The sequence below is a fragment of the Cervus canadensis genome, chromosome 11, assembly GCF_019320065.1.
Source record: "Cervus canadensis isolate Bull #8, Minnesota chromosome 11, ASM1932006v1, whole genome shotgun sequence".
Taxonomy (NCBI): Eukaryota; Metazoa; Chordata; class Mammalia; order Artiodactyla; family Cervidae; genus Cervus; species Cervus canadensis.
Genome location: NC_057396.1, coordinates 51,432,633 through 51,460,529, shown reverse-complemented (window position 1 = coordinate 51,460,529; position 27,897 = coordinate 51,432,633). Strand labels below are relative to the sequence as shown.

General features: G+C 37.5%; 1 protein-coding gene across 1 annotated transcript in view; it reads right to left on the bottom strand.

The window, feature by feature from the left end:
• ACER3 (alkaline ceramidase 3) overlaps positions 1–27,897 on the bottom strand; it is a 152,403-nt gene that overhangs the window by 46,662 nt on the left and 77,844 nt on the right. The window contains exons 4-6 of the mRNA XM_043481536.1: positions 10,861–10,913; positions 8,868–8,949; positions 5,624–5,659 (exon numbers count right to left, since the gene is read on the bottom strand). Coding sequence (XP_043337471.1) covers positions 5,624–5,659; positions 8,868–8,949; positions 10,861–10,913 — 171 coding nt within the window. The remainder of the gene's footprint in view (positions 1–5,623; positions 5,660–8,867; positions 8,950–10,860; positions 10,914–27,897) is intronic.

The window sequence follows — 27,897 nt, the reverse complement described above, 5'->3', positions numbered from 1 at the left end:
AAATCATGATAATTACAAATCAGTGAATACTGTATAAAGTAGGAATATAAGAGAGAGTCCAAAGAGATAAAAATAAATAAATTCAAAGTTTAATAATTAAGAGTATTTTCATAAGTCTCAAAGTACTTTACTACCAAGTTCTTATTAATTATGAAAGGACAGAGAACAATTACACAATGGAGATGTCTAGTAGACACTATCATAAGTCATCATGTTCCAACATGTTGACAATAAACTTTCACATGGTTTGGGGGAAAAGTTCTTTTTATCATCTTTGCAGCTTCTCTGTAATTCTGATACTGTTTAAAAGTAAAAGACATTTAGACAATAAAGAATTCCATAGTAACCCGCTGGAATAATTAACAGCTTCACATTGAATGCCCAGAGTGAGTTCAAGTCTTTCACTCTCGGAGAAAGGCACTCAGCTCATCTGTGGTCAAGAAACATTTATGAGGGTGGGAGGTCAGGTAGGGATTTGTGGATAAAGCCCCAGTGAGTGGGAACCTATGGTGGTAATAGGTAATGGGATTTAGGCATTTGGAGTTTGTAATGAACTCATTCAACTGCCAAACATAGTAAAGAGAACCTCTAACAGAAAAAGCCAAGGGCTACAGTGAGGGGAATCCAGATTTTTCTACCACCTGATTACTGTCTCAATATATAAGTTGCTTGAATAAGTCATTTCACTCATCTTACTCTTGGATTCTCATTTGTAAAATGAAGGGACTGAACTAGGTGACTGTGGCTTCATATTTTTATAATCATAGTCAAAACACTGATATAAGAGGCATTTTATTTTGGGAGTTAATAGTATAAATTATTCTCTGGCATGCTGCAGTTCATGAGGTTGCAAAGAGTAGGACATGAGTTAGTGACTGAACAACAATTCTCATATGATAAGGCTAAAAGGCTGGTGCTTCCTACATAATTAGATGATACTTTAAATAGTAGTAAGCTAAGTGCAGATACTACTTTTTAATTGTAATGTAATTTCATAAGACTCATAAGGCAATGAGACTCTGTAAAAACATAGTTTTTGTAGGTATTCAGAACTAGTTTAAAATCTTAATTCTGCCTAAACTATACAGCCTTCTAATCCAGCCTACATACAACTGCCAAAATTATCTGAAACAGATCTTATAAAGTTATTATGCCTCTGTCAATGACAAAATACGTTCCAAACTCTAGCATGACAGTCAATGATTCACAATTTGGTTCCATTCTTCTTTCTCTTCTCATGTTCTACATGATCTTGTATTTAGCATAAGATTTCCCAAATAAGACCCCATAATACCACTGTGCTGAGGGACATTAAGAGATATTCAATGAAAAAAAAAAAAAAAGAGTTCCATGGTCAAATAAACCCTCCTCAAATGTCATTTCCTGTGTGAAGCCTTCCTAATATCTTTCTATAAAAATTACTTAATCTCTTTTTATTCCCAAAGTACTTCACTTATATTTGACTTTGGGCAGTTTTTTTAATTGATAACTGAACTGAGGTTTAAAGTAAAGCACAGCTATCCCTAAGTTTTATATATTTGGTCTTCACAATCTTCCAAGTTCACTACTGCACAAAAATCGAAATAGTACTTTTCATTCTTTTGAAAAACAGAACTTTCGGACAATAAATTAGATTCCAAAGTAATCAGCTATAGGGACATATCATAAAAGTAATATGAGTTTGGGGGAAAAATAGGATCTGGGTTCAATTTCCAGTTCTGCAAACAACAAGCTGAACACTGGGCAAATTACTTAACCTTTCTGACTCTCAGTTATCTCATCTATAAAGTAAAGATAATTCCAATTCCTAAACAGATTTGCTGATATTTTAATAATATAATGAGTGAGTCAATCTATATAAACTATATATGAAAGAATATATAATATTTAGCACAATATTTAGTAGACACTAAAAAAGTCAGCTTCTTTTCCAAGTATGCTTATATATCCTTCTACTCTAATTTGTAACAAAATGGCACAAACGAAACATGATAGAATAAAAATTTAAAAATGTTAAAAATCCAAGTTTGTTTTTCAAATTGTTTACGTAGTGTGTTATTTCCTGCAAACCTTGAGTGTCAAATTAGAAGGCACAGTAATAAAATACTGATACGGCATGCCTAGAAACAATCTTTAGGAGACATCTACTTTGGCAAGAAGATTTTAAGCAACAGTACTCTGAGACATTAGATGAGATCTCATCTGAGATACTCAACTACTGATTGTTCAATTAGCTTCTTTAAAAGGGTTAAATAATTTCTTAAATGTCCATTTAATCTATTCTCATGTATGCTTTTGTTTTTGTTTTCCTGCTTAAGACATGTTGGTGTTTCTATTGAATGTGACAGCTATGTGATGAATATTATTTTTCACAAGGCCATCAAGTTAAATAAATAGCATTTGGCTCTCTTTTAGATATGTATGGATCACCTTGGACTCAATAAAGTAGAACTGTTATCAGTATATTCTTCCTCAGAGAAGTTAATCTGGTTAGCAAGACAATCATCCTTGTTGTGACAGGTACTTTACTTTTACTATCACTACTATCGGGGCTTCCCTTGTAGCTCAGTAGGTAATGAATCTGCCTGCAATGCAGGAGACCTGGGTTTGATTCCTGGGTCAGGAAGATACCCTGGAGAAGGAAATGGCAACCCACTCCAGGATTCCTGCCTGGAGAATCCCATGGACAGAAGAGCCTAGTGGGCTACAGTCTATGGGGTCGCAAGAGTCGGACACGACTGAGTGAATAAGCAAACACACATCACTACTATCACTACTTCTTCTCTAGCTCAACTCAAATATCTCTTTCAGAAGCTTTCCATGATCATCATAGGCAGAAATTTATGCATGTCGTCTTACATCTTCCTAAGTACTCTTAGTATTACACAGTATTATTATGCTTATTGCCTTGTGCTTTGCATTATCTTATATTAATTATTTTTATATAATCTTTATGAAATAGCACATATCCTTGTTTTGAACATTTTACAGCTAAAGATATTGGAGAATACAATATTGGAGAGTACAGCAAGAAATTTGTTGATGGATAATAAAATAGCAAGATATTGAGATTCTGAACTTTAAGAAATCAAAATGATAAGAAATAAAGATCCCAGCCTTAAGTCAGAGTTCCTTTAGGTTAAACCACATTGCTCTGCTTTCCTTTTTCATTATTTTTAAGATTTTGAAAAATTTTGTCACAAATTCCAAAACAATTTTTCCATTTACAAATTCCAAAGCAATTTTCCTGTTTCTACAAATAACAACACCAAATAAAAACATCATATAACATCATCAGTTATATGAAAGAAAAATACTCTAAACTTTGACAATTAGAAGATTCTCATAATAAGAAGGTCTCTTTTCTTAAAAAATGACACTCAGAAGACAACTAGGGATAGGGTTTTTTTTAAAGCCATAAATAGAAAGTATCAGTTCTAATTACTTAACAGAATAGGATACTCTAGATCAAACATCTGAGGCTAAATTCTCTTTAAATAAAACTTTATAAAGTAGCAAGGAATACTACTGTATCAAAACAGTGAGCCATTTTCCTTACTATTGCTCTTCAGTACCAAAGAAAGCAATTACTTAGCTACATAAAATAAGTATATTTTGTAATTCTATTTTGAGTCATCTAGGTAGATAGACTGTGTCCTTGCCTGCATTAGTACTTCTTTTACATGTTTATTATAAAATGTATATACTACAAATACATTTTTACAAGTTAATCATCCTGATCAGATAGTGAGTTCTGAGACCAACAGCCATGTCATATATTAATACTAGTTAACATTTACTGAGTGTTTACATGCTAGGTTTAAATGCATTATTTCATTTAAATTTAGACAACTTTAGGAGATTATTATACCAACTTTAGAGATGCAATCTACTGAGCTCTATAAGAGCAGAGACCTCATTATTTCACTCACTAGTATATCTCCTGTGCCTAGTACAGAACCTGGTATACTGAAGGTACTTAAAAAGTGTTTGTTGAATAATGAGGAAACCAAAGCTCAAAAAAGTTAAGTAACTTATACAGTAAGTAGGAAAGACTAGTTTGAATTCAGTTATGCCTGACTTTAGATCTTAAGTCTGTGCTCTACTGCCTCTTTATTTCCAACATCAGGCTCAGAATTTGGTACTTAGAAAGTATATAGCAAACATCTACGAACAAATGAATGAATGAATCCCTACCTTCAGATTGCTTATCCACTTCATCTAGCATTCCTCTACTTCTTTATTTCCCTATCCTGATTTTTAATCTCTAAGCCTAGGACATTAGTCATAATTATAAGTTTTCATCCTTCTCTATCAGCATACACAGATATCTATTTATCTTCCCTCTACACAGAGAAGAAAATATTATTGGAAAAATACAGGAAATTGCATCATGGAAAGTTACAGAATAGTTTGTACCTTTTATTACCAAACACAGTACCAAATAAGTAAAAAACACAAAAGAGAAAAGTGAGTGGTCATAAACTTAAAAAGATTAACTCAAAATTTTCAAGTAAGAAGTTTATAAAAACTGAAGCATTCTTCACATAAACTTAGTTTATTTTTATACTGTGTTAATAAATATTTCTAATAAAGGGATAAATATACAAAGACATCACTTCAAGTTATGACAAACAGCAAAGTGAGAATGCCCTCCTCCCAATAGCATCTACTTTTAGACATCCACTTTTAGCTGGCCTATGGAAAAAACCTAGGCACAATAATGTGGATTTGGAATTTATTTCTTTAAAAAACATATTTCAGATGATTATTGTCTAGTTTTAGTTTAAAAGGTTACAGGAACATTTACTTTTTAATATAAACACAAAACATTCTAAGAGTATAAGGCCTCTAATTCTCCTGGAATATGTTCTTCCTTGCTTATTTATGTATCTTTATCTATCCTGCTTTGTTAAAAAAAAGAGTGACAGGAGTCAAACAAATCTAGTTAGAATCCTGGCTCTGCCCCTTAATAACTGTGTAACCATGGGGCAAATTACCTAGTTATCTCTGAGCTTGTTTTCCTTAAAATGTAGACAATAATCCATAATTTTTAGGACTGCTGTGGAGATTAAAGTCTATGTAGTAATGAGCACAGTGACAGGCACATCACACCACTCAATAAACAATAGCTCTCTTTATTAAGGAGCTCATACTCATTTTACTCTAGTTTCATTCTAGGATGCACGTAAGTTACTATTTCTTATACCAAAGTTTCTTATCTTTGTTTCTCTTGATATAAATAACCTCCCAACTCATATATGTTAGACTGAAAATTTCTTGAGTATTTTCCCCATATCTTTTCTAGAAGATAATGTCATAAAAAAGACTGTTTACATGTGCATGTGAATAATATTTCCTGTTTTTTTGTGCTTATAAGAGCAATGCTGCACCTGCATGATTGTCTAAAAACAGCTAGTGGAGCCTGGGCATTAATGTTCTTGGTATTTCTATTTTGCTTACATCTCCTATAGGAACTTGTTTGCAATCTGTTTTAAACACTGTTCTTTCCTGGAGTATCCACCATTTCATTTCCATAAGTTGTATATGCATATAATATACTAGAAAAGGAAAATACAAAGCAGCTTAAGTAATAAAATGTGTAATAATTTTCAAAAATTACCTGATGGAATATAGGCTCCTTTACCTTAAGATAAACCTGAAAAAGAGTAAAAGAAATAGATGTGAAAGAAGTGCCTTATGAAGGGGAAAGAAAACCTATACCTGCTACCTTGCAAATCACATACGTCTCTGGCTTCCTTTGTCTTGCTTCCTAGAACTGACTCCAGCCATGTAAAACCAATCAGATTATGTGGCTTGCCACAAAAGGGCTATTACCTACAGGTGTGTCTGTGCCAGTGCTAGCTTCCTAATATGTTGTTGTCATTTAGTCGCTAAGTTGTGTCTGAGTGTTGCAACCCCAGGAACTGTAGCCCGCCAGGCTCCTCTGTCCATGAGATTTCTCAGGCAAGAATACTGGAGTGGGTTGCCAGTTCCTTCTCCAAGGGCTCTTCCCGACTCAGGGATTGAACCTATGTCTCCTGCACCTCAGGCAGATTCTTTACCGCTGAGTCACTAGGGAAGCCCGAGCTTCTTCAGGGTAAACTAAATATTTCACAGCTGCTGTGGATTACTCTGGCCTCTTGGCCTCTGCATGAGCATCAGGGAGAAGCACAGATGCATGAATACTCATCAGCGCTGAAGAGGTTATGCTGACAATCCCTGCAGCAGATCTGTTTCACAATAGCAAGAACACTGGATTTAGCAGTAAAATTTTATTTTTATTTTCATTTATTTTTATTAATTGGAGGCTAATTACTTCACAACATTGCAGTGGGTTTTGTCATACATTGATATGAATCAGCCATAGATTTACACGTATTCCCCATCCTGATCCCCCCTCCCACCTCCCTCTCCACCCGATTCCTCTGGTCTTCCCAGTGCACCAGGCCCGAGCACTTGTCTCATGCATCCCACCTGGGCTGGTGATCTGTTTCACTATAGATAATATACATGCTGTTCTCTCGAAACATCCCACCCTCGCCTTCTCCCACAGAGTCCAAAACTCTGTTCTGCACATCTGTGTCTCTTTTTCTATTTTGCATATAGGGTTATCACTACCATCTTTCTAAATTCCATATGTATGTGTTAGTATGCTGTAATGTTCTTTATCTTTCTGGCTTACTTTACTCTGTAGCAGTAAAATTTTAAACTGCCACTTACTTGCTACATGTCTGAGCAAGTCATTTAACTAAAAGACTCATTTTTCCTTATCTGGATAATGGGAATAATAATAGGTAGCAATAATTAGCCAAAATATGTGCAAGTCTCTAGCACATAATATATGCTAATGAGTGAAAACATTTAAAATAAATTTCTTGTTCTTTCTTCTGCTTCCAAAAATCATTGCATTCTCTGTGCAAAAATCTCAGTGCATTCACTGAGAAACATTTTCAGTTACACAAACTCTAGGTTCAGGCTCCAATGTCATGTGGGTGATTAAGTTCAATGCCCACTTATTGTATGCATTTATTGCCCTGTAAGAGTACACCTTTAAAAAGACATGGTAGAGAGGAGTCAAAATTTAAATCACAAATCTGAAATGACTCCTATCACTTACAAGACAAAGTCCAAATTTCAAAGCCTTCCCATGACATTGCTCTAGCCTTTCTGTTTGGCCTTATTCCTATCTTCCTGTCTCTTTCTCATCCTAGGCTCCAAAAAGTATACTGCTACCCCAAAGAGGCTAGTTTCATGCTTCTGTATCTTTAAACATACCATGCTTCACTGTGTTAGCAAATGCCCCTGCTGGTAAATACTCATCTTTTAAGATTCAGCTCAAATTTTACTTCTTTCTTGAAGTCTTTTCTGAGTTTTTTTTCTGCTTAGCAGAACCCACCACTCATCCTTCTTTCTACCAGACTGTCAATGTATAAACTTTATGGCATTTATTAGTTTCTTTTCTCCCCTACAAGGCAATAAACTTTTTGGCAGAAAGGACCATTCTTATACATCTTTATAGCCTCATTTAACATACTGCTGATCTCACAAATTTTAAGTAATTTTACAATTTGCTACAGAACATCTTATTCCTGGAGGAAGTTCCTTCATTATAAGAGTAGATCATTTCCTTAAGCAACCAGAAAGCTTTAATAGTAAGATGTGTATGAAACATTTATATATGTATAACTCTAAACTCTAATAAGGCAGAATGTTTTTAAACTCTGAAATTTGCTATTTCAAAATACTAATTTCCCTTTACATAATTTCAGATTCTCAGTGTTAGTAACAGAAGAAATGCAGAAGAGCAAGGCTCTTAAAAGGCTTTTTTTTTTTAAAGGCAAAAGAATTATGGAGTCCTTACTATGTACCAAGGGTTAATTTTTACAACTAATATGAAATGTATGTTTATTACTATTTTCATTTTACAAATGAGGAAATTTCAAGAGGTTAAGTAACTTGTCCAAAGTCCCATAGTTATTAAGTAACAGAGAGTATTTAGTAGGTCCTTAACCAAGCAAGACAGGGCTTCCCGGGTGGCTCAGAGGGTAGAGCGTCTGCCTGCAATGTGGGAGACCCGGGTTTGATCCCTGGGTCGGGAAGATCCCCTGGAGAAGGAAATGGCAACCCACTCCAGTATCCTTGCCTGGAGAATCCCATGGACAGAGGAGCCTGGTAGACTACAGTCCACAGGGTTGCAAAGAGTCAGACATGACTGAGTGACTTCACTTTCACTTTAACCAAGACAAGCAACTTAGAGCATGAGCAGATTTTGTAGGAAAGATAATGAGTAGGTTTGTATCATGGGGCAGGGGTAAGTAAGTACAACTTGGAATGTGCTGAGATTGAGGGTCCTGATATTAGTGATATCTAACTCTAAGGCTTAAGATGTGGATTTGGTAGTTGTCAGGTTATAGGTAGTACTAGAAATGTGGGAACAGATGAACTGGCACACAGAAGTGATCAGCTATCTCAACCTATTTGGAAAAGGTTAGGCATTAAAATAGTCACAGGAGGTTCTAAAGATGAGAGCCAATTTCTTTTTTTTAACAAATAGGAGGTAATATGTTCATCCATGAGGAAAAGTTAATCGTTAATTGCTTTCTATTGCTACTGAATATTTGCCTTTTGACTTTTCCCACTTCCTGTTAAAAAAAAAAAAACAGGTTAAAAAAAATTGTTTCAACTTTTTGTTGAGAAATAACACCTAAATAGAATAGAAAACAAAGAAGCAATATCTATAAGGGAGTTTCCTTTAGAAATATTTCAGTTTGAACAGCATGAGGCAAACACTAGAAGCAAAATGTACCAAACTCCATAAATGGCAGCTCACATGCTTAATTTGTTAGAAATAAAATATGACTTACTATGGTTACTATCAAACTGAAGAGAACTAAGGTAAAAAGCAGATGGTAGTTTACAGAGTTCTTCGGCTTAAAACATTCAAACCTTAAAAAGAAAAAAGAGAGAAACTTGTTTTAGAATATAAAACTAGGAAAACAAACAGAATGCTGTTTTGCCATGTGTATACATACCCTGGGTATACTGGTGCCCATCATTTCCTTGCAACCACACACTCATCTCAGAGAATCCACACTGCCTACAGACACCTGATGTCAACTAAGGGAAGACAGCAGGCATCTTCTGCTCTCTCCTTCTTACAGTACTCATCTGGATACTTCTATTAAATTATCTGCTCTCAATTTGTCTCATGCAGGTACAGGTGTATCAGGATATTAGTTTATCAATGCTCACTGTTACTTTTTCTTTCAATAAATATAGTTTTGACAGAAAAGATAGATCAATAAACAATGTCAAGGAGAGCACAGACCCTAGTCTCAGTCTTAACAGGTTTCAGAAAACAGTGGCTAGAATTTCCATGTTTTTGATCTTAGGTTTTCTAAGTGCCCAAATCTGCACCGTCACAGATGGGCTGATGACATAGTTTTCTAGATTGGGGTTGCAAATCACAGTGCAAAAACCAGTTTCTCAACCTAAGCCTGACTTTGCAAATAAAATGTACTGGAACACTGTCACACCCATTGATTTATAGCTTATCTATGGCTGCTTTTATGCTACAATAGCAGAGGTTGAAGACTTGCAACAGAGACCACAGGCCCAGAGAGCCTAAAATAATTACTTCTGGTCATTTACAGAAACAGTTTCTGATGAGTTCTTTTTAATAATATATTCTTTCAAACTATTTTTAATTTTTTAAAAATTTATCTATTTTTTCAGTTCACTTCAGTCACTCAGTCATGTCTGACTCTTTGTGACCCCATGTACTGCAACACGCCAGGCTTCCCTGTCCATCACCAACTCCCGGAGCTGGCTCAAACTCATGTCCATCAAGTCAGTGATGCCATCCAGCCATCTCATCCTCTGTCGTTCCCTTCTTCTCCTGCTTTCAATCTTTCCCAACATCAGGGTCTTTTCCAAGGAGTCAGTTCTTCCCATCAGGTGGCCAAAGTATTGGAGCTTCAGCTTCAGCATCAGTCCTTCCAGTGAATATTCAGGGCTGATTTCCTTTAGGATTGACTGGTTTGATCTCCTTGGAGTCCAAGGGACTCTCAACAGTCTTCTCCAATACCACAGTTCAAAAGCATCAGTTCTTCGTGCTCAGCTTTCTTTATAGTCCAGCTCTCACATCCATGACTACTGGAAAAACCATAGCTTTGACTAGACAGACCTTTGTCAGCAAAGTAATGTCTCTGCTTTTTAATATGCTGTCTAGGTTGGTCATAGTTGCCTTACAGAATTTTGATGTTTTCTGTCAAACATGAACATGAATCAGCCATAGGTATACATATGAAAACTCTTTTTATTTTTACGTATCTTTAGAAGAAGATATTCTTGAACTAGCAATGATGACCAGGTTGAAAAGAATCAGATAACCATCACATAAGAGGTTCAGACAAGTTTGAAGTATTAATACTAGGGAACAGAAGGTATACTTTAAAAGTTAAGTTATTAAACTTGTAGGTTATTAACTGCATGGCCTTAAGCAAGTCATCTCAGCATAAGCTCTGCTTATATTCTTAGATAAAATGAGGACAATATCTATTTATCTTGTACAACTGTGAAAATTTAGAGATGACTTGTTGCCCTGCATAATTCAAGGTACAAAGTAGAAAAATGTTATGGATTTTGGATAATATATTTGAGATCACACAAACTCATAAACATTGTTAGTATAACTTCCAAAAGATTATATTCTGTATTAAAATCACAAAAGTTATAGTCTTCTACACTGTTTTAATCTCCCAGTAATGTAACTGCATTAGTTATGTTAATTCCCTATGAAACAAACATGAATTTTAAAATATATCAAGTAAATAAATTTTAAATGTAAATACTTACATGCAGTATACAAATATACAACAGCTGTAGATCATTGGGAGTTCATCCAATAGCTAAAAGACACAGACAGGTAATAGGACTTGAATACTGTAGAGCTGCAATTATTATTCAAATCCAAAATAAAACAGCAGAATGACTAAGATGGTCACCTTTTATTATCTAATACATTTTACTAAGTCTCATATTTATCATCATCTAATTTATTCTCAGTGTGTATATTTATTTATTTATTTATTTTTCCATTTGTTTTTATTAGTTGGAGGCTAATTACTTTACAATATTGTAGTGGTTTTTGCCATACATTGACATTTATCAGCCATATATTTACATGTGTTCCCCATCCCAATCCCCTCTCCCACCTCCCTCTCCATCCCATCCCTCTGGGTCTTCCCAGTGCACCAGCCCTGAGCACTTGTCTCATGCATCCAACCTGGGCTGGTGATCTCTTTCACCCTTGATAGTATACTTGTTTCAATGCTGTTCTCTCAGAACATCCCACCCTAGACTTCTCCCACAGAGTCTAAAAGTCTGTTCTGTACATCTGTGTCTCTTTTTCTGTTTTGCATATAGGGTTATTGTTACCATCTTTTAAAATTCCATATATATGCGTTAGTATATTGTATTGGTCTTTATCTTTCTGTCTTACTTCACTCTGTATAATGGGCTCCAGTTTCATCCATCTCACTAGAACTGATTCAAATGAATTCTTTTTAATGGCTGAGTAATATTCCATGGTGTATATGTACCACAGCTTCCTTATCCATTTGTCTGCTGATGGGCATTTAGGTTGCTTCCATGTCCTGGCTATTATAAACAGTGCTGTGAAAGCTTTTGCACAACAAAGGAAACTATAAGCAAGGTGAAAAGACAGCCTTCAGAATGGGAAAAAATAATAGCAAATGAAGAAACAGACAAAGGATTAATCTCAAAAATATACAAGCAACTCCTACAGCTCAATTCCAGAAAAATAAATGACCCAATCAAAAAATGGGCCAAAGATCTAAACAGACATTTCTCCAAAGAAGACATACAGATGGTTAACAAACACATGAAAAGATGCTCAACATCACTCATTATCAGAGAAATGCAAATCAAAACCACAATGAGGTACCATTACACGCCAGTCAGGATGGCTGCTATCCAAAAGTCTACATAAGCAATAAATGCTGGAGAGGGTGTGGAGAAAAGGGAACCCTCTTCCACTGTTGGTGGGAATGCAAACTAGTACAGCCGCTATGGAGAACAGTGTGGAGATTCCTTAAAAAACTGGAAATAGAACTGCCATATGACCCAGCAATCCCACTCCTGGGCACACACACCGAGGAAACCAGATCTCAGTATGTATATTTAGATTACTGTTTTTGAACAAATGAACTTATCTAGCCATCTATGTGTCTTAATGTACATACTCAAGTAGGATGCCTGACTCACTGCTCAGCTTCGATCATTCAGCATCATAAACTATGATAACATGCCTCCATCAAGGAATGATGTCCACCATATACAGGTTATAGGTACTTTCAGTATTCTTTTGCATTTTTTTCTTCATCCTATAGCACCTAAGATAAATAAAATGGTTGGATGGCATCACTGACTCAATGGACATGAGTTTGAGCAAGCTCCAGGAGGTGGTGAAGGACAGGGAAGCCTGGCATGCCACAGTCCATTGGTGGTGCAGAGTCAGACATGACTGAGCAACTGAACAACCACTCATATATAAGAAGAGATAGTAATGGCTGGGGAAGTCAGTTATGTAAGTGACGTCAAAGTATGTCTCTGAAAAATAATATTATTATTAGCAACAGTAACAACTATAGCTACTATATATTAAACTACAAGCTGGACAGTGGCCAGCTAAGTGTTACGATAGTTTTTTTTTTTTTGGGGGGGTGGGGAGGGTGTATTTCTAATCCTTAAACTAATCCTATAGAATTTATTCACTAGATATGCATTTAATGAATTCTTTAATAATATACTACTATACATGAGGCAACATGTTAGGAGCTAAGGATATGAAGAAAACAAGACATAATCACATAATTGACCTCGGGGAATTCACAGTCTATTGAGGTAGAGGGAATGAAAAAATAAGTGATTAAATATACAGCAAATATTCCCGAAAAAGAAGCCAGAAAAGATGGTGGCAGGAAATGAAGTGAGATAGCAGAAAAAGGCATTCTAGGGAGAAGGAAGAGAATTTATGCAAAGTGATATATTCTAGTAAATTATTGGAATAATGAAAACGACAGCATTTGTGCAAGGTATTATGATCAAATGTTTCACATTATCTCATTTAATCTGCAAAATCCTAAGGTAGGAACTATCATCTACATTCCAAGATGAAAACACTGAGGCTTAGATGGTTTAAGCAACATTTCAAAGATCACAATGCTAATAAGTAACAGAGCCAGATTTTGAAAGGACTCTTTTATATTATGTTGCCTCCAAAACCTTTCACTTGAGTCACCTTTAAATGTTCAAAAACACTGGTATAACACAATGACAAGCTGCAGGTAAATCGACCACCAGTTTTATGAAGATTCCTTTATTTAAAGTTTTGAACCAGTATCTACTGACTTTACATTAAACATCTAAATGGGTCTTTTGTATTTCCATTTAAATTTTTAAACTTTTCGTTCCAGGTCAGTGAAAAATGTCTTGTTAGGGATTGCACTGAATCTATAGATCACCTTGGGCAGCATGGTCATTTTAACAATACTGTTTCTTCCAATCTAAGAACATGGTATATCTTTCTACCTGCTTGAGTCATCTTCAGTTTCTTTCATCACATTCTTATAGTTTTCAAGTACATGTCTTTTGCTTCTCTGAAGTGAAGTGAAGTGAAAGTCACTTGGTCGTGTCCAAATCTTTGCGACCCCACGGACTATATGGTCCATGGAATGCCAGGCCAGAACACTGGAGTGGGTAACCGTTCCCTTCCCCAGGGAATCTCCCCAACCCAGGGATCAAACCCAGGTCTCCAGCATTGCAGGCAGAATCTTTACCAGCTGAGTTGCCAGGGAAGCTTTGCCTTCGTAGGTAGGTTTATTCCTAGGTATTTTAATCTTTTTGTTGTGATAGTAAATGGGATTATTTCAATTTCTCTTTCTGATATTTCTTTGTTAGTACACAGAAATGCAACAGATTTCTATATATTGATTCTGTATCCTGCAACTTTATCAGATTCATTGATGAGCTCTGATAGTTTTCTGATGTTGCTTTATGATTTTCTATGTAAGTATCCTATCATCTGCAAACAGTCAACATGTGATTTTTAAGGGGACACAATTCAGTTCACGGCACTGTGGTAGTATGTTTTGTAATATAAATTTTATTATTATTCAGGTATGGTGAAGCCAATAGATCAGGAGATGACTGCCACTGAAAAGGAATTTCCTGGTGGTCCAATGGTTAGGACTCTGCACTACTGGGGCCTGAGTGAGCTCCCTGGTTGGGGAGCTAAGATTCTGCAAGCTTTGTGGCAAGGTCAAAAACAAGCAAACAAACAAAATAGGAGGTGAAAATTACGGGGGAACTTTCCCCCTTCAAAAAGAAAAAGAAGGAAAAGATAGTTTGCTATTCACAGTTCCCAAGAGAGAACTTCCTTGCCATGCATAGCAGCACAGGAAAGCACCAGGGTCAGTCAGGAGGCAGAAAGGGCAAGAGGAAAGTATGGGCAAGAGCCTTTATAGCCATTTCCCTAAGAAATGCAAGGCAAGGGAAGGTAAGCAGGTTTAGAATTGACTAATTTGAATAACTTCAACGGGCTCTAGGATATGGGCGTTATCTCTAGTTATCTGGTTGTTGCTGTTACTGCTCAGTTGCCTAGTCCAACTCTTTACAACCCCATGGACTGCAGGACACCAGGCCTCCCTGTCCCTCACCATCTCCCAGAGTTTGCCCAAGTTCATGTTCATTATATCAGTGATGTCATCCAGCCATCTCATCCTCTGACACCTTCTTCTCCTTCTGCCCTCAATCTTTCCCAGCATCAGGGACTTTTCCAGTGAGTCAGCTGTGTGCCTCAGATAACCAAAATACTGGAGCTTCAGCTTCAGCATCAGCATCAGTCCTTCCAGGGAATATGCAGGGTTGATCTCCCTTAAGATTGACTGGTTTAATCTCCCTTAAGATTGACTGGTTTGATCTCCCTGCTGTCCAAGGGACTTTCAGGAGTCTTCTCCAGCACCACAGTTGGAAGGCATCAATTCTTTGGTGTTCTGCCTTCTTTACAGTCCAGCTCTCACAACAGTATGCAACCATTGGAAAGACTACACGGACCTTTCTCAGCAGAGTAATGTCTCTGCTTTTCAACACAAAGTCTAGGTTTGTCATTGCTTTCCTGCCGAGAGGCAACTGTCTTCTGATTTCATGGCTGGCACTATCAGGTACCTGGCACTAAAATGATTAGGGCAGAGAAATACTGCTTCCTGGAGTGTAAGAGGTAGTTTAGAGAATGGGTTCTGAATTGGTTAGTTTGCATATAAAAGGCACAGTTCAGGCTGAGTAGTTTTGCTATATCTAAGAACTGGCTATCCCTTGTATATTCATGTGCCAGGGCATCAAGAATACAGAAGATAATAAAGCTGTTATGAACTGAATGTTTGTGTCAAACACAAATTCATATGCTGAAGGTCTAACCTCCAATCTGATGGTATTTGGAGATGAGTCTTTTGGGAGGTAATCAGGGTGAGATGAGGTCATGAGGGCAGGGCCCTCATGATGGAATTAATGCCCTTCTAAGAAGAGACACCAGAAAACTAGCAAGAAGGTGGCTGACTCCAAGCCAAGAAGAGAGCTCTCTCACCAGATCTGATCCTGCTGATACCCTGATAAAAATCTATTGTTTAAGCCATCTAGTCTATGGTATTTTGTAATGGCAGCCTGAGATGACTGCTGCTGCTGCTGCTAAGTCACTTCAGTCGTGTCCAACTCTGTGCGACTCCATAGACGGCAGCCCACCAGGCTCCTCCGTCCCTGGGATTCTCCAGGCAATGATACTGGAGTGGGTTGCCATTTCCTTCTCCAGTGAGATGAATAGTACAGTAGTAAATATGTGGCGTCAGATCAGGTATGTGTGAAGAATGCTCTGAAGGGAAAAAGATAAGAGTATTTCTATTTCAGTGACAAAAGGCTGATGGGGGAGGCAGGGACATCAATAGGGACCAGTTACAGGAATCTAGGTTGGAGATGATAGATTAAGGCAGAGGCAGATGGAGAGAGTCAGGGGTAGATGCATTCAAGAGCTATTATACAGAAGTTGAATCAAGAGGTTTTAGAGTTTCTAGAGGTGAGAAAAGCAGGAGAAATTAGAAATGAATCACAGGTTTTTGGTTTGGGTTTTGGATGTAAGGTGGTTTCATTCACTGAGATAGGGAGCAAAAGAGAAAGAAGGGTAGTATTTATTTATAACCAGAACATCTGCTGTTGATATTATAAAGTCTGATATTGCTTACATTACTACCTAACATTTAAGCTATTTTTATTTTTCTATTATAAACAAAGTTATAAGTGAACAAACATTTTTCTTTGGTTTTAGTTTCTAGGATAAATATAATTATTTTTACTTAGTTGAAATACATGAATATTCTTTTACTAGCATTTTCCCACCAACATCAAACATATTATATGCTCAGTACAGAATACATAGAAATAGCAGAAGAACACAAAGAAAAAAATTCTTCAATTTTTACCCTCCTCAGGATTATCAGTAACTTTATGTATCAGTTAGTGAAAGCATAAAAGAATGAATTGAATGAGTGAATAAATGAAAAGAAAATCTGGGAGAAGTCTCCTAAAAACTTAAAGCTCCTATAATCATCAACGCAAGATCAAGTCCTAAAATGAAATAAAACAAAACAAAATGTGGGTCCTAATCTTGTCCCTAACTTCTAGTCAGATAACTTTCCCTCTCTCAGGCTATTCTTCCATTTCTAAAATTTATAAATTTGGACTAAATTTAAAAAATCTCTTTTAATATTAAGGTTCTATGATTCTAAATTGTCCTTTGGTTGGTAGTTTACACCGCTTATGTGAAGGCCATCTGCCCACACCTATTATCTCTACCCCTTCTCTATAATGCTGTCCTTAATCCTACTCCTAAATGTACTGCTCTTGACTGGCTGCCACAAAAACGTGACACAATGATCACGAGGAAGGAGTCAGTAAAAGCCTCCATGAGGGCACACACAATTCAATACTACTTATAGGAATGAATCACTAACCATGGATCAGTAATGGTGGTTCAAACATTCTGACTGACTGAAGAAAAAGGAAGGAAATGAACATTTATTAGACACTTAAATTAACAGATCCTATGATGGTCCTTTCATATGCCAATTAACTGATCCTCATAATACTCCTACAGGTATTATTAGACCAATCACATAAATGAGAAAATTAAGGCTCAGCAAGATTAACTGGCATGACCATGCTTAAATAGCCAGTGAAATGGTAGAATCAGAACTGGAACCTATGTAGCAGCAACCTAGGAACGATAAATCTAATGAAAATATCACTCTAGCTCTAAAGTAGTCTTAATACAGAACTGTCAATAACTGCTTGTGCTCAGGGTGGGCAGGAATAAAAACAGGCCTCCACTTTCTCTATGGCTACAACAAACTAAGCTCAGAGGCATATATGTGGCAACTCTGCCATCTTTTACTTCGCTTCAGCGATTGCGCCTAACAAATAACAGCCTAACATTGTGAAGCCAAATTTATCCTGGAAGGAGACAAGACAGGGAGAACGTGCAGTGAATATTTATGATCATTTTATGTTTACATTAAGAAAATGGAGAAGCTATTTAAATAAATCCTTCAATATTGATGACTCCTCCTTCCTCTTCAATCATTGGTAAAATGGGTCATATTTCATTTCTGCCCAGTTAGGCAAGCACATAAAGTCACAATAGTGTAGAAAAAGGGCAAATGAAATAAAGCATATGTAAAATTTGTCCATGAAGTTGATAAAACAGTATGATAACAATGACAAAAACATAGTACCAAAGATCTCAGGATCAAAGGCCATCTTATCCATCCAAATGTGATGTTATCCTGGTGACAATCTTGCCAACAACTAAGTTTACCAGCAAATCAAACTGTGTCTCACCTCTGCTCAAAATGCAGGTTAAAATAATGGCTCACAGAGAATAAAGTCCACGAGGCTTTGATGGGCCTGTGGTTAGCTCCCTAAACCACATCTCCTTCCACTTAGTTCAATGCCTGCTCTGAGCAGGTACTCAATAATGTAACAAATGCTAGCTATTATTACTGGTAGCGCTATCACCATCATCACCACATCCATCCTCCCACTGCACGACTACAACCATAATGTATCAGTACTGCTTTCAGCGCTCTGAGAAGCCAAACCTACTCACAATTGTGAGTTCCAGTTGGCCCGGCAAATTCCTATTCGTTTTTGACAATTTAACTCAAACAAGTGTCTGAATTTGTGCGAAATCCCTTTTCTGACCTCCCCGCCCTAACAATCACTTTCTATAGCACCCTGTATATACCTCCATCATTGCATTTACTAGCATATTATCTTTAATCCTAGAACACAGATTTCTTGAAAGAACGATATAATCTTTACCTGTGCATTCCTGTTAGCTAGGTATCAAAAAAAATTTTTTAACTAATGAAAGTGTCTGTCCAGCCTATGCTTGAGAACCTCTAAAGACAGGACTCTTCTAAGGTAGAGATCTTCTAAGGTAGCCCTTACTATCTACTGGCTAAGAAAATTCTTCCCTATGTTGAGCAAGATGGCTCAATCTTTAACCCCACTAGAACCACATAGAATAAACCTGATACTCCTTGTATCAACCTTAAATACTGATTTGTAAAACATTTATGTTGTGGTACATGCAAGACCCAAGGGATAAGTATACCAAGGTCAACTAGACAGTCCTTGGTCCTCGGTAACTCAGATTCTGATACAGAAGTCAGACACATAAATATAAATAAAATAACATGGATAAGGGCAGTAATACAGATGCATGAAGCATGTTATGAAAGAAGAGGAGTACAAATCTCACCCTGGGGCCATGGAAGGCTTCCTAGAGGAGCTACCACTTTGCCTGAGAGTTTAAAAGACAAACTGGAATAGTCCACAAGAGAGAGGCCAGACATAAACAAATGCAAAAAGAAAGCCTGGTGCACACAGCTGAGGGTGGGTAACTGAGCATATCTTCTCTTCTTCAGGCTAAACATTCCCAGTTTCTTCCTCAGGTATCATGACGAGATTTTTAGTTCTTTCACCATTCTGGGGTCTCTCATTTGAATACATAGCCAGGTCAGGGCTTAGAACTCGATGCAATATTCCTGTCAGCACACAGATGGGGAGCCTATACATCAGCGCCTCCCAACTCAGATACCTAGTCCTGTCTGATATCCTGTCTAAGCACACTGACCCAGTTGTTTCCTCATGTGTGGAAGACATACACACTAACTTCCAGGGCAAACATTTTAGGAACAATAGACAGCAGGAATGATCCTTGAAATTTTAAAATTTATCTAAGTCTTAGAAAGCATGTGTTAAGGCAATGTCAGAGAATAGTGCATGTAAAGATTTAGACTAGAAGTTTTTAAATTATTCTGGTCATATGTCACTGTATTAAAAAACCACCTCAAAACTCAGCAGCTTAAAACAGCAATATTTACTTTGCTCATTCATATGCATTTAAAGCAGAGTTGAGAGAGGACAGTCCATCTCTACTTCACTCAGTGTGAGCTGGGATAGCCTAAAGGCTGGGAGCTGGAATCATCCAAAGATTTTCTAACTCAAATTTCTGGCAGCTGATGCTGGCTAAAGTCTGGGGATTTACACATGAGGTATAGCAAGGACATCTACATTTTGCCCTTGCAAGTGGCTTCTTTACAATATGATGCTGGGTTCAAAGAGTAAGCATCCCAGGAAGACTAGGCAGAAGCTGTATTGCTTTCTGTGATTCAAACTTGGATGTCACACAGCTTTGAATCTATAGTCACAGTCTTGCCCAGTATTCAAGGGCAACAAACAAAGATTCCATCTCTTGAGGAGAGACAATGGTACCTTGTAAGAAAAGCAGGTGGGATGGGATATGTGGATGTAAACATCTTTGGAAAATATGATAATCTTACCACGTAAATAAAACTCAATGCTGAGTTAAATATCCCTAATATTAGGAGGCAGTCTGCATTAGGATGAAAGGTATTCTGACTGGTTTGTTACTATTATTATTCCACCAAAGCACCTCTGGAGTCTTTAAAGTCTCTTCTTTAAAACAAACATAAACATGAATTTTTCTTATCACAACAGGACTTCATATTTATTGTAGAAAATTTGCTAAATGCAGAAATGCAGAGAGAAATACAGCTGCCTGCAAACCCATAGACCACGAGTTTCTATAATTTAATATTTCAATATAACTCTTTTATCATTCACTTGTGTGATTAACTAAACGGGACAGTGATTTCTTAAACTAAGGTAGAAGCAGTAAAAACAGGGAGAGTAGGCAGATCTAGGTATACTTTAAAAATAAAATCAGAAGCACAAATTAAATATGAGGGATGAGGAAATGAAAGAAATCAGGGATGACTCCAGGTTTTTGGATGCTTCCATTCGCACTTCCACTCAGCAAATGGGTGGGTGAGGGCATCACAAGGGAACACCAGAGAGGAACAGTTATGGGAAGAGAAATAAAGAATTGTGTATTGTTCATGTTAAAGGTTGAGATGTCTATGATATGTCAAACATGCTTGGATACACAAATCTATAGCTAAGAGGTGAGATCAGAACTAAATATAGATGTTTTGAATCATCAGTGTATAGATCACATTCAAAGCTATGAGATTATATAAGATCACCTAGCAGGGAATACAGAGAAGATTGCTGCTGTTCAGTTGCTGAGTGATGTCCAACTCTTTGCGACCCCATAGACTGTAGCATGCCAGGCTCCTCTGTCCATGGGATTTACAGGCAAGAATGCTGGACTGGGTTGCTATTTCCTTCTCTTGGGGATCTTTCCAGACCAGGGATCGAACCCATGTCTCCTGCATTAGTAGGCAGATTCTTTAATACTGAGACACCAGAGAAGCCCACAGAGAAGGTGGCTCAGGGCAAAAGAGTGGCCAGTAAAGTAAGGAAGAAAGCTATGGGAATTTCATTTTCCGTAAGACAAGGAAAACTAGGAAGTTAAGATAACTGTTTCATGAAGAAAAAGTAAACACTGTATAGAATGCTCAGTTCAGTTCAGTTCAGTTGCTCAGTAGTATCTGACTGCAACACCATGGACTGCAACATGCCAGGCTTCCCTGTCCAGCACCAACTCCCAGAGCTTGCTCAAATTCATGTCCATCGAGTCAGTGATACCATCCAACCATCTCATCCTCTGTCGCCCCCTTCTCCTCCTACCTTCAATTTATCCCAGCATCAGGGTCTTTTTCAATGAGCCAGTTCTTCCCATGAGGTGGCCACAGTATTGGAGCTTCAGCATCAGTCCTTCCAATGATTTCCTTTAGGATTGACTGGTTTGATCTCCTTGCTGTCCAAGGGATGCTCAAGAGTCTTCTCCACAAAGTTCAAAAGGATCAATTCTTCAGCACTCAGCTTTCTTTTACAGTCCAGCTCTAACATCCATACATGACTACTGGGAAAACCATAGCTTTGACTAAATGGACCTCTGTCGGCAAAATAATGTCTCTGCTTTTTTGTATGCTGTCTAGGTTTGTCATAGCTTTTCTACCAAGGAGCAACTGTCTTTTAATTTCATGGCTGCAGTCACCATCTGCAGTGATTTGGGAGACCAAGAAAAGAAAATCTGTCACTGTTTCCGTTGTTTCCCCATCTATTTGCCATGAAGTGATGGGACCGGATGACATGATTTGTGTTTTTTGAATGTTAAGCTTTAAGCCAACTTTTTCACTCTACTCTTTCACTTTCATCAAGAGGCTCTTTAGCTCCTCTTCTCTCTCTGCCATAAGGGTGGTGTCACCTGCATATCTGAGGTTACTGATATTTCTCCTGGCAATCTTGATTCCAGCTTGTGTTTCATCCAGTCCGGAATTTCACATGATGTCCTCTACATATAAGTTAAATAAGCAGGGTGACAATATACAGCCTTGATGTACTACTTTCCCAATTTGGAACCAGTCCATTATTCCACGTCCAGTTCTAACTGCTGCTTCTTGACCTGCATACAGATTTCTCAGGAGGTAGGTAAGGTGGTCTGGTATTCTCATCTCTTGAAGAATTTTCCAGTTTGTTGCGATCCACACTGTCAAAAGCTTTAGTGTAGTCAATGAAACAGAAGTAGATGTTTTTCAGGAACTCTCTTGCTTTTTTGATGATCCAACAGATGTTGGGAATTTGATCTCTGGTTCCTCTGCCCTTTCTAAATCTAGCTTGAACATCTGAAAGTTCTCAGTTCACACACTATTGAAGCCTAGTTTGGAGAATTTTGAACAATACTTTGCTAGTGTGTAAGATGAGTGCAATTGTGTGGTAGTTTGAACATTTGTTGGCATTGCCTTTCCTTGGGTTGGAATGAAAACTGACCTTTTCCCAATCCTGTGGCCACTGCTGAGTTTTCCAAATTTGCTGGCATACTAAGTGCAGCACTTTCATAGCATAATCTTTTAGGATTTGAAATAGTTCAGCTGGAATTTCATCACCTCCGCTGGCTTTGTTCATAGTGATGATTCCTAAAGCCCACTTGACTTTGCACTCCAGGATGTCTGGCTCTAGGTGAGTGATCATACCATCATGGTTATCTGGGTCAAGAAGATCTTTTATGTATGGTTCTTCTGTGTATTCTTGCCACCTTTTCTTAATGTCTTCTGCTTCTGTTAGGTCCATACCATTTCTGTCCTTTATTGTGCCCATCTTTGCATGAAATGTTCCCTTGGTATCTCTAGTTTTCTTGAAGAGATCTCTAGTCTTTCCCATTCTATTGTCTTCCTCTATTTCTTTGCACTGATCACTGAAGAAAGTTTTCTTATCTCTCCTTGCTATTCTTTGGAACTCTGCACCCAGATGGGTATATCTTTCCTTTGCCTTTACCTTCTCTTTTCTCAGCTATTTGTGTGGCCTCCTCAGACAACCATTTTGCCCTTTTGCATTTCTTCTTCTTGGGGATGGTTTTGATCACCACCTCCTGTATAGAATGCTACTGAGAGGCCAAATAAGGTGATAAAAATGTATATTGAATCTGGCAAGATGAAGGTCACTGTTGACTTTGGCAACAGCAATTTCTGTGAAGTGAAGGGAAGAGATGCCTAACTGGGATGGGAGGGAAATAGAGAGAGGTGAGTAGAGAGAAAAAAAGACCCTGATGCTGGGAAAATTTGAAGGCAGGAGGAGAAGAGGATGACAGAGGATGAGATGGTTAGATGGCATCACTGACTTGATGGACATGAGTCTGAGTAAACTCTGGGAGTTGGCGATGGACAGGGAAGCCTGGCTTGCTGCAGTCCATGGGATCACAAAGAGTCAGACATGACAGAGCGACTGAACTGAACTGAGTGGAGAGGAGAAAATCAAGTGGTTCTGATGTGACAAGGAACTGAACACTGACTCAGTAGCTAGAGTTTTACAAAAGGTCAGTGGAGGAGTAATGTTTAAAAACATAGGAACTATTTGAGCATGTTTGATGCAGATGGCAATGACTGAATGTAGTGCCTTTCTAAAGACTGTGGCAGAGCAAGAGACTGGAGTGGGGTATGGAACTACAGGAGTGAAGTCTTTGAGTGGGAGGGGATAAATTCAGAGCCCCAAGAAGGTGACACTGGCCTTTGACAGGTTTGGTATAGTTCTTCCATAGTAACAGGAGGAAGAAGGTAATGATATAAAGATGAGGGAATTCTTGACTGATTCTGTCTATAGTCTCAATGAAATACTGAAGAAGATATCAGCAAGAAGCACAGGGTATGAGGCAAAAGAGATGTAAAAAGAAATCTAAAAAAAGAAACAGGTGTGGAATAATAGTTCTGGGAAGTGAAATTATGAGGGAAATGTAATTGCACTGCTTTGTGGCATTTGGTGCTTATTTGCAATTTCTGTTTAATATTTAGAAGTGAGGTCACTCAACAAAGGGATGTGACTTCTATGAGCAATACTTAGCTACTCAGTTCAGGCACATAGTAGGCAGGTAATGGAGCTTGATTTGGGCTAAATATTACTCAAAAAGCAAGAGGTAAGGGCTTTAAGGATATCTATATGGATGGGTGAGAATTATTATAATTGGGGGCCACAGATTACAAACTTTGTAAAAAGGGGAAAGAAGAGAGGCAAAATGTACTTCCTCCCAGTCTTTTTATTATTATTTACAAAATTGATATCATATTACACAAAGTTTTACATCTTTATAATATTTTCCCATGTAAACAGTCTTCAAAAATATTACTTTACCATACATTGACATGAATCAGCCATGGATTTACATGTGTTCCCCATCGCAATCCCCTCTCCCGCCTTCCTCCCCATCCCATCCCTCTGGGTCTTCCCAGTGTACCAACCCTGAACACTTGTCTCATGCATCCAACCTGGGCTGGTGATCTGTTTCACCCTTGATAGTATATTTGTTTCAGTGCTATTCTCTCAGAACATCCCACCCTCGCCTTCTCCCACAGAGTCCAAAACTCTGTTCTATACATCTGTGTCTCTTTTTCTGTTTTGCATATATGGTTACCGTTACCATGGCAAAACCACTACAATACTGTAAAGCAATTAGCCTCCAACTAATAAAAATAAATATAATTTTAAAAAAAGCAAAACAAACAAACAAACAAACAAAAAAAGCAAAAAAAAAAATATTACTTTAGTTTAGGTATATCACAGCATATTAAATTGTTGTTTTCTTTTTGTTTGGCCACGTCTCACAGCCTGTGGGGTCTTAGTTCCCCAACCAGGGATTAACCCAGGTGTCAGCAGTGAAAGTGCTGAGCCCTATAACCACTGGGCTGTCAGGGAATTCCAAAAATCTTCCTACTGTTAAGCATTTAGATCATTTAAAATTCTTTATTGTGATGCTGTGGTAAATATCTTTGTGAAACATCTTTTCTGTATCTCTGATTACTTTCTTAGGAAGCAATCCTAGGAGTGCAATTACTGGGTCAAAGTATATGTCCATTGTTTCTCTGTTTAAAGTACAATACAAATAATTTTCTTCTCCCTGAACCATTTGAGTCAGCCAGTGACATGAGGTTCCACAACTCCAAAGTAGTTTAGTGCACATTTCCTACAAGGATATTCACTCAAGATTATATGCCTTGATTAAATGGAATTTAGCACAGGAATGCAAGGTTGGTTTGATATATGAAAATAAATCAACATACTAGACCATACTAATATAATAAAGAAGAAAAACCACATGATAATTTCAAGAGATACAGAAAAAAATCTGAAAATTCCAACACTTTCTCTTGATAAAAACACTCAAACTAGGAATAGAAGAGAACTTCGTCAGCCTAATAAAGCTAATATTATAATTATGAAAACCTGAAAGCTTTCTTCTTAAGATCAGGAAGAAAACAAGGATGTCTGTTCTCTCCACTTCTATTCAACAGTGTCTAGGATACAAATGAATATACATGCAAAACAGAAACATATTCACAAATATAGAAAACAAACTTGTGGTTACCAAAGAGGAAGAGGGAAGGACAATTAGAGTGTGGAATTAATAGATACAAACTACTACATATAAAATAGATAAGCCACAAAGATACATAGCATACCACTGCCATTATCTTGTAGTAATTTATAATGGAATATAATCTGTAAAAATATGGAATCATTATGTTGCACATTTGAAACTAATATAATAATGTAAATTAACTATATTTCAATTAAAAATAAAACACTGTGCAAGAAGTCCTAGTCAGGGCAGTTAGGCAAGAAAAATAAGTGAAAGGCATTTAATTGCTAAGGAAGAGGTAAAACTCTATTTACATATGACATGATCTTATACAGACAAAAAACCCTAACGAATCCATATACATATACACATAAAACTGTAAGAGGTAAAAACAAGTTCAAGAAGGCTGCAGGAATAGGAGCAATATGCAAAAATCATTGTTATTTCTATACAATAGGCATGAGAAATCAGAAAATGAAATTAAGAAAACAATTTCATTTATAGCATCAAAAAGAATATAATACCTATACAAAAGAAGTCAAGACTTGCACATAAACTATAAAACATCATTGAAAGAAAATTAAAAGACTTAAATAAGTGAGAAGATACCCTGTGTTCAAATATTGGAAGCCCTAATATAAAGATGGCAATACTTTCCAAAGTACGGATTTAATGCAATCTCTTTCAAAATCCCTTTTCATACTGTTCATGGGGTTCTCAAGGCAAAAATACTGAAGTGGTTTGCCATTCCCTTCTCTAGTGGACCACGTTTTGTCAGAACTCTCCACCATGACCCATCCATCTTGGGTGCCCCTACATAGCATGGTGCATAGTTTCATTGAATTAGACAAGGCTGTGGTCCGTGTGGTCAGATTGGTTAGTTTTCTGTGATTGTGGTTTTCAGTCTGTCTGCCCTCTGATGGAGAAGGATAAGAGGCTTATGGAAGCTTCCTGATGGGAGAGACTGACTGAGAGGGATATTGGGTCTTGTTCTGATGGCCCCCAAGCTCAGTAAATCTTAAATCCAATTTTCTATTGATGGGTGGGGCTGTGTTCCCTCCCTGTTATTTACCTGGGGTCAAACTATGGTGGAGGTAAAGAAGATAATGGCGACCTCCTTCAAAAGGTCCCCTGCACATACTGCCTCACTCAGTGTTCCCAACAAAGCAGCAGGTCATCGCCGACCCACGCCTCCACCGGAGACAGTGAAGAAGAACTAAAGAGCCTCTTGATGAAAGTGAAAGAGGAGAGTGAAAAAGTTGGCTTAAAATTCAACATTCAGAAAACGATCATGGCGTCTGGTCCCATCACTTCATGGCAAATAGATGGGGAACAGTGGAAACAGTGACAGACTTTATTTTGGTGGGCTCCAAAATCATGGCAGATGGTGACTGCAGCCATGAAATTAAAGGATGCTTGCTCCTTGGAAGAAAAGCTATGACCAACCTAGAGAGCATAAGAAAAAGCAGAGACATTACTTTGCCAACAAAGGTCCATCTAGCCAAAGCTACGGTTTTTCCAGTAGTCACGTATGGATGTGACAGTTGGACTATAAGAAAGCTGAGCGCTGAAGAATTGATGCTTTTGAACTGTGGTATTGGAGAAGACCCTTGAGAGTCCCCTGGACTGTATGGAGATCCAACCAGTCCATTCCAAAGGAAATCAATCCTGAATATTCACTGGAAGGACTGATGCTGAAGCTGAAACTCCAATACTTTGGCAACCTGATGCTAAGAACTGACTCATTGAAAAAGACCCTGATGCTGGGAAAGATTGAGGACAACAGGAGAAGGGGACAACAGAGGATGAGATGGTTGGATGGCATCACTGAGTCAATGGACATGAGTTTGAGTAAACTCCGGGAGTTGGTGATAGATAGGGAGGCCTGGCGTGCTGCAGTCCGTGGGGTCGCAAAGAGTCAGACACGACTGAGCAACTGAACTGACTGACTGACTTTGATTTCGACAGGGGTGCCACGACAATTCAGTGGGGAAAGAACAGTGTTTTCAACAAACGACCTGAGACAACTGAGTATCCATATGCAGAAGAATGAAGTTAGATGAGTACCTCACACCATATACAAAAATTAATTAAAAATGGAGCAAATACCTAAATGTAAGAGCTACAACTACAAAGCTCAAAGCTCCTAGAATAAGATATAGGTTTAAGTTTTCATGACCTTGGATTAGGTTCCTTAGATATAATATCAAAAGCAAAAGCAACCAAAGGGAAAAATAGATAAAATGAACTTCAGCAAAATTGAGAACTTTTTTTGCTTCAAAGGATGCTATTAACAAAATGAAAAAAACAACTCATGAATGAAAGAAAATGTTATAAAACCATGTATTTTATAAGGGCCTATATCTAGAATACATATAGCACTCTTACCATTTAATGACAAAAAGGCAAATAATCCAATTTTAAAA